Genomic DNA, 8,262 nt, shown 5'->3' with positions numbered 1-8,262 from the left:
ACACACGATGTTGGCCGGAGTCCCGCAGGTTTTGGTTGGGGGAACCTTCGAGTAAACAAGCCCCTGATCATCTTATAAATAGGCAGGTGGAACCAGTGGAAGGCAGAACAAGCTCAGCCTTTCAAGCTGATCACTTCTACAAGGATCTGTGCACTTGCTTCTATACCTTGTGCTATACCAAGTGCAATTCTCTTGAGCAACTTTTAAACACCTTTACCTGCACAGGATTCTGACAGAAACCCAGCACAGCAAAGACCATCCGGAGTTTTCTCTGTTCAACAAAGGTAAGTGAGCAAACTTCTTTGCAGAAAACTTCTACATCTTTGCTTGAATCAGCATCAGTGATTAGCATGAGATCCTTTAACATGTTCATTTGTTCTGTTCGCGCACATTTCTGTATCTTTGCTTGAGTCAGAATCAGTGATTGCATCTGGAGCATCAACTTTAGAAATATAATGAATATGTTTCAGTGGAAAAACGGCTTGCGCATTTGCTATATTTAACATGAGCGATTAGCACTGGGGCATTTAACATGATGTTCTAAGTGAGTTTCATTGGAGTCACTTACTGAATCTTTGCGAGGGTCAGCATTGATGATCAGCGCTGTGGTACTTAACATAAGAACATTAGGAGCATGTTTTATTGGGGAAACGTAAAGAAGCTTTCCTCGAGTCAGCACAAATGATTTGCTTTAGAGCATTTAACACAACGAACATAAGGGCCTATTTTCATTGGAGAAACTTTGACCATCTTTGATTGAGTGAGCATAAGGGATTTCCATGGGGGCTCTATGTATTTTCGTTGTAATGTGGGGCGGTCGGGTAGCCTAGTGGTTAAAGCGTTCACTCGTCACGCCGAAGACCTGGGTTCGATTCCCGACATTGGTACAACATGTGAAGCCCATTTCTGGTGTCCCCCGCGGTGATATTGCTGGAATATTGCTAAAATCGGCGTAAAACCATACTCACTCACTCACTCACTCACTCACTCACTCACTCACTCACTCACACGTTGTAACGTACTTGACCGTCGTGTTACCGTCTGAATGAGGGAGGAAATCATTTTGGCAATGTGTCCATCAAATTACCATTTGGAACATGTCATTCGTATCTATAAGATCTTTTGATATATTAATGATATGTTTAATGAATTGTTTTGTCATAATTGTAAATAAATATTTGGTAAAATCGGACATACTGTGGCTTAACATACCTACAACATTGATTATATAGTTAGTTTTGTTACTTTAAATTCAAAACAACATCAAGAGCGGGAGACATTGTATTCTTCATAAAAAATGTCCTAACTATTCTTTCCTGAATTTGTAATTATATAAAAATCATACTTTGTGATTGAATGCAAAGAAACATTTATCCCCTGCCAAAGCTAACCAAACAAACTTGGCATACCTCCCCATGTCTCTGTGCGGTAGCAGCATTCTCACTTAAGCACGTGTACCGCCAGACTTGTTTAATCGATAATCGACGGAGGTTGGAATTTGACCAAACAGGTTCTAACATCAGTTTGAAGGGGCTTGAAATGTTTCACTCTCCAAAGAAAACAAAGGTCAGGGTTGTAATGTTTAAAGCTCATGTCTAAGCGTTGAGGATGTAGAGTTTGTCTCTCAAGATTAGTGTAGCTGCGTGCAGTGCTCAACATCGTTTGTTGTCCTAACCCTTTCGTGGCAGGTGACTGGCCCAAACCAAGGCTTAGCCTGCCATAATTATATTAATGTTGTCATACACGAAACCTTTCTCATTAAAGTCGCATTACACACCTCAGGAGTGAACAAATACAATAAGCTTTATGAATATCGGTTTTAGCATGACTTGACATAAGAAAATTAACACATCATACTTAACCTCATCAAACAATTGCATGTATACTTTGTGCCAAATTATTATCTACTTAGAAAGAGATATACATATCACCCTATTTCTACAAGTTTACTCTAATAAATAATTCATTTTTTGTACAAACATTTTGATTTTATAAACGAGGACAATAAGTGGCTGTGTAACGTACTTCTGTTTGGTGCTCATATTCAACCTTGGTATATTCCTGATAAAATGAAAGCACGTGATTTCTCCCCATTACGACAAGATTCAAATGTGTTTTTCACTGGGGCATTTAATGCTTGTCATGAACATTAAACATATTAGGTTTTAAGAATTTGTACTTCAGAGTAGACACGTTCGATATTTAATATAAGAGCGATTCGCCGACAATTAAGCATATTTCAAGAATTGCCTACAAAGATTGCAATATTGCAAGGTATTTCCTTCTGTCTTGCAGGATGAGAATGACGATACGGGAGATGTATGGGCTGTTGGCAGTCCTAGCTGTGTTCTCTCCGGTTCTCGTGGAAGGTACGTTCAGTTGTGACGCGTCCATGAAGTTATATTAATCATCATAATCCACAATTTACAGTGTATTGTTCGTGACAATTGAGAACACTTGAAAGTTATTTCATAACATTCTTTCTATTTCTATTTAAACATATTTCTCCTAAATACGTTGACTAATTCGACAACTGCTATAAACGAATTGCGTATTTCTTTCTGAGAAATCGCTTTTTAGACTTGTATTTTCTGCTTAACATTGGGTTTTGAATTTGCAGGCAACAAGAAGATTTTCTGCTACTACAGCAGTTTTGCTCAGACACGAAATGGTATTGGCAAGTTCTTGCCTGAGGATATTGATCCTTACCTCTGCACACATATCATCTATGCCTTCGTCGACATCACCCCAAATGGACGGGACCTTCTCTCTTTTAACTGGAACGACCAGGGACCCAACGGTAAGTTGAACTCAGATCACATAAAGTACGCCAGATTGTGAAACAGACTGAAGAGTCTGATAACGACATATTCATTACAAACTTATAGAATACGCCTTTGCTGGGTAGGGAATATATTGACGAATCCCACAATAACATTTTCAAAGTTACACATTATTAAATACAAACGGTTGTGCTGTGGCACTGCATTATTGAAACATATGTGTAAATCTGAAAGTTAGAGTGGAACAAAACTCCTTCAATTAACCCATCATTTTATGATAGTGGTTCTGCGACAGTGCATTATTGCTTTATAGTGAAATATATTCTGTCAATCAATCCAATCATTTCGTTACAGGTCTCTATGCCAGAACCATTGCCCTGAAGAATAAGAACCCAGACCTGAAGGTTCTACTGGCTGTGGGAGGCTGGCAAATCGGCTCAAAGCCATTCATCCCTATGATCAGCAATGAACACAACAGACGTACATGGGTGAAGAACGTCGTCAACTACTTAAGATCGTATGTCACGCTTTTCCCTTATACCAGTGGTCATCTAAGTCATTAAAATGTCTGCATCTTTCGTTTACCGTTAAAAACACACGCGACGTTCGACATTAATCTAGGCTCGTTTGAACAATGCGATCTTCGCCTTAAGACTATTGTAGGCACATGCTACAGTAGGGAAATGCGATGGTTGGAGACGAGATCCAAGTTCGCAATACATTTTACTTTTAATTACATGTGTAATGTCGATTAAATAATAGATTATAAAACATGCAACTTAACGTTATATCAGCATAAATTCATTCTTGACGCTTTATGGCGTCGACTTGAATAATTCCAAACCTCCATGTCAATATTCTTTCAGACATAACTTTGATGGTTTCGATATGGACTGGGAATTCCCTGCCACACGTGGTAGCCCTCCTGAAGACAAATACAGGTTCTCCATGCTCATGAAGGTACGTTTAATCTCCCCCACATGTTTATCAATGTGTCAGCATTCCCAATGACACATATACAGCAGTAAAATAGGTTTGCTATGAACTGTCCGTAGGGCTTAGTATAAATATCAACATGATTAATCATGGGGGAATATCATCTGAAATAGCAACGCTTAAGTTAATCGTATCATCATCTCGAAAGTTCAAAACCAAATTCACAAAATCCAAATTACCCCATTTTCATTCGTATACATCGTACACTAAACAAGATTGTTGTTCATATAGCGTTAGTGATTACGGTTTCACGGCGCTTTTAAACAATATTCACGGCTGGGGTCCCCGAAATAGGCTACCCATGTGGGCACTCGAACCTTGGGCCTTCAATATTACGAGCGAACGCTTTACCCATCGCCCCTTGAAGGAAACTGTAGCAGTATCATATGTTCATAGGAACTACAAGAAGCTTTCAAAGTTGAATCCTACAACTCTGGCAAGGACAAGCTGTTGTTGACATGTGCTACCGCTTCTGGCACATACTACATTGACCAATCCTACGAGCCACACAAGCTTGTCAAGTGAGTATTGTTATGTTAAATAATAATCGTAATACCTTCAAAGATATCATATTAAACATTTATTAATTGTTAAATGTTAAAACGTCTCTAAAACACCTAATCTGACTTCTCAGAGACAATATATTGTATAGATGTAATATGCGGAGCATTATGGAGATGCATAAGCCATACGCTTCTATTAGCGTATGCTAGGGATGTTGACCGACTGCGTCTGTCTGCAGGTACATCGACTACATGTTCTTGATGACCTACAACTACCACGGCCAATGGGAGAAGCAAACAGGACATCACAGCGGACTCTGGAAGCACAGGAATGACCCTCCAGGCGAGAAGAGCGAGCTTCACCAGGTATGGTTCCCTCCCTATAAACTAAAGGCACTGTATCTAATTATTGATCCGATATCTAAAGTGTTGATGGTGACTCTCTAAGTGCAACGCTGGTCCACATAGCCTAGAGTTATTATTGCATAGATGGCTTTAAATCAATCACCACGTATGTTCAGTGAATCCTCTTCAATCGTGACTAGTTGGCGCCGGACACTTCACGATTACCTTTGCGTCAATATATCAAACTCATTACAGCGATGGCTCGTTCGTAGAGATTTCTACTCTATCACTACCAAAGTCATAGGTCCCCACGGCCTACAACAATGCATTGTGTTGAACTCGCAACTGACTGACGTTTACAAACGTATGACGACACACCGAATACTCTTCCCCAAGATAATTAGTGTTCATTGTTGGTCAGTTTAAAATTCTATTTCATTCCAACTGTTTTGTAATTGGTACAGTGATGTCAGGGGGGGTGTTGGGTGCTTTTCTGTTAATCGGCAAACCTCGAACTAATCTGATTAAACAAACGTATACATGCATCTGGAAAACCGTAACTTAATCGGAAACCTCTCAATCCAGTGTGATGATATTCCAACGGGACAAAAATACATAGCACTCACTTGGGTTTGAGGCAAAGTTTCCGGATGCAGTGGCCGCTTGCAAACTGGTGATATAGGGATGGTAAAAAGGTGGGAGGAGCTTGTCAAAATATATACAAAGGGACACAACTCTTCTCTTTCCGGATTGGCGCAAGTAGAAATTACTTTGACCCTATTCGCCATATATCTGTACTTATAGATTACTACTTCTCCTTTTTCCGGATCTATGACTTGCTCTACATATTGCTCACATCAATGTAACTTTGTATTTAAGCAATGGTCAATTGATTACTGGCTTAACATGGGAATGGACAAAGACCGTCTGATTGTTGGAATCCCCACCTACGGAATGAGCTTCACCCTGGCCAACCCCCACCAACACGGCGTGTTCGCTCCAGCTAGAGGCGGCGGCAGGATGGGCAAGTACACCAGTGAGACCGGCATCCTCTCTTACTATGAGATCTGCGAAAGTATCAACCGCGAGGGCTGGAAGACTGAGTGGATTGATGACCAGGGTGTCCCATATGCTTACGGCGGTGACCAGTGGGTGGGTTTCGAGACCCCGGACAGCATCAAACTGAAGGTTAATATCTTATTCAAATCATTTCCCACTAAAGAATTAGTGAAACCCATTTCTGGTGTCCCCCGACGTGATATTGCTGGAATATTGCTTAATGGGGCATAAAACAACACATACTCACTCCTACTTAATACCCCGTTCTTTTCTGTTGTGTCCAAAGCAGTGCCACAAAGTGACCCCCTATCAATTTCGAGGCAACTTAATGCATTTATAAGTAACACACGAAAAAGATGTTGAAAAAGCAAAGTTTCATATTCTGCTTGTGTCTCATTTTTCAGGCTGACAACATTATCAAGCGTGGTCTTGGCGGTGCTTTCGTGTGGTCTGTTGAGATGGATGACTTCAAGGGAAGCTGCGGCAATGGACGCTATCCTCTTCTCGGCACCATCACCAAAATCTTGAAACCTTACAATGGACGCAGGGCTAACACCGCTGATTCAGCAACCGTTCCCCGATGGAAGCCCACCCCTAAGCCTACCCCCATTGCCCAGCCCAAACCCCAGTGGACCAGAAGACCCGCAGGTGCCGACAAACCCAGAAGCAAGTCTCCTTGGGCTAAACCTACCAACAAGCCTTCCTGGAGGTCAAAGCCAACATGGAAGCCAAAACCAACATGGAAGCCAAAACCAACATGGAAGGCCAAGCCAACATGGAAGCCCAAGAACGACTGGAAGAAATCGGATAGGAGTTGGGAAAAGGTCGAGACCACCCCCAAGCACTGGAACGCTCGTCCCACAGGAAGGCCAAGCATGCCAAAACATGACTCCACGACCCATTCACCTAAACAGAGCCCCTGGCAGAAACCTGGCACAAGACAACCATCAGCAGGTAACTATAGTAACAGTAATGCATGAAATACACATTTCACAATCACGTCTTCCAAAATGTAGCATCTCAGTTCGGCACATACAAATGTTGTACAAGCGTCTACCGAGTGCGAAATCAGTTCAACCGGGAGCGCTTGTAACATCTCCAAAATCATCATTATCATAATCAGCATCATGAATAATGCGTCGTTAGACCGTGAAAGGCGTGTTGGTCTATAATAACGAAAATTTAAATTAATTCATTGAAATGAAAATTACTTTAAATCTGCGACCGCCTCCGTGGACTAGTGGTAAAGCGTCTGCCTGGATAGCGGATGGTCCGGGGTTTGATTCCCAAAGACGTTAAAAGATGGAACATGCGCTAAAACAAGGACTTATCAGCTCAGTGTCAGTATACTGTCTGTGAGTGGGGCATTCACGCTAAACTGCGTATCTCAGTGGGCTAGCAAATCGGCTTTAATCCGGACATGAGCATTCGTCGCTATATAAGTGGAAAAATCATGAACGCGACGTTAAACCCCATTTCACCTCACCTCACCTCACTTAAATCTGCAGGGTTTCGCCCATTAGGCGTTCCAGAAACATGATTGTGGTTTCGAATCCTGGCTCGGCCTGACTGTGTTTCTAGGTTTGTCACCACCACATCCATTCTCGTAGATTTCACGAAAGTGGTAAAAGCCTCATACCAGCATCACTTCTGACTTTCATCCCACACCAAGCTGACACACAGTGATATAACTGTAATTCTACTATTCAAAGAGGTCCTTAACAAAACTCACTCACCCATTTAACTACGATGATTAAACCAGTGTTATTTATTTCCAGCTGGAAGCACCGACTGCAAGCAGCTTGGAGTTGGAATGTTCACTGATCCCGCTTCCTGTGAACGTTTCATCATGTGTCTGCCCGGAGCGTGGCTTGACTACGGACCAATCAAGATGGACTGCCCCGCCGGAACGAGATTTGACGAGAACTTGAAAATATGTAACCACGCCAACAGTGTAGAATGTTGGGTGTAACTTTCCTGCTAATTTCTAAATTCAAAATCCAAATTTTCGAAACGTATTATTTTTCGATCTAATTTATCAAAAGTGTTCTTATCAGTATTCAATCAACTATAATCTCCACTGTAACAAAGGATATTTATTATATTGATGAATGTATTTCACGATCTCATGTACAGATACTCATCCATACACAAATGAAGTATTTCTCTGTAACATAGCCGACCAAGAATATGCTCGAAGATGATTATTTATTCCCTCGTTGTACCATTTCGTCCATTCATGTACATTGTCACTACGGGCTCGCTTTTATCTACGAATCGTTTCCATCTCTTCCCCTCCTCACACGATGCTCAAATGCTGCAACTGCAGCGTCCTTCTGATGCACCCTCAGCATCATCTGGCTAGAAGACATGATTTCATTACCCACTTAAAGGAAGCCGATTCTATGGAATGAAACGAACCCTCACTTCACATTACTTGTCAGTGCCTTTAACACGTGTGTCCCATTCCTGCTGTTCATTCTGTTCTCTGATTTACGTTCCCGATAATAGTAAAAATTCGCACCAAGATTCCCCACTCGACCTTAAGGCATGACAAGTTGTATATTATCTGTCCA

General features: G+C 41.5%; 1 protein-coding gene across 1 annotated transcript; it reads left to right on the top strand.

The window, feature by feature from the left end:
- Positions 1-212: 212 nt before the first annotated feature.
- LOC139468907 (chitinase-3-like protein 1) lies at positions 213-7,658 on the top strand. Its single transcript, XM_071251045.1, has 10 exons — positions 213-284; positions 2,296-2,369; positions 2,621-2,800; positions 3,138-3,300; positions 3,650-3,743; positions 4,176-4,300; positions 4,522-4,648; positions 5,507-5,815; positions 6,091-6,640; positions 7,465-7,658. Exons 2-10 carry the CDS (start codon positions 2,297-2,299, stop codon positions 7,656-7,658), a joined length of 1,815 nt encoding a protein of 604 aa, XP_071107146.1. The 5' UTR covers positions 213-284; position 2,296.
- The last annotated feature ends 604 nt before the right edge of the window (positions 7,659-8,262 follow it).

The sequence above is a fragment of the Haliotis cracherodii genome, unplaced genomic scaffold, assembly GCF_022045235.1.
Source record: "Haliotis cracherodii isolate W230 unplaced genomic scaffold, xgHalCrac1.p SCAF_1, whole genome shotgun sequence".
Classification (NCBI taxonomy): Eukaryota; Metazoa; Mollusca; class Gastropoda; order Lepetellida; family Haliotidae; genus Haliotis; species Haliotis cracherodii.
Note: the sequence above shows the minus strand (reverse complement) of the source record. Positions and strands in the feature narration are given on the sequence as shown.

Coding starts and splice junctions, on each gene's coding strand:
- LOC139468907 (XM_071251045.1), top strand. CDS start 2,297: ATGAGAATGACGATACGGGAGATGTATGGGCTGTTGGCAGTCCTAGCT. Junction 4,301..4,521: donor GAGCCACACAAGCTTGTCAA/GTGAGTATTGTT, acceptor GTCTGTCTGCAG/GTACATCGACTACATGTTCT. Junction 6,641..7,464: donor CACAAGACAACCATCAGCAG/GTAACTATAGTA, acceptor ATTTATTTCCAG/CTGGAAGCACCGACTGCAAG.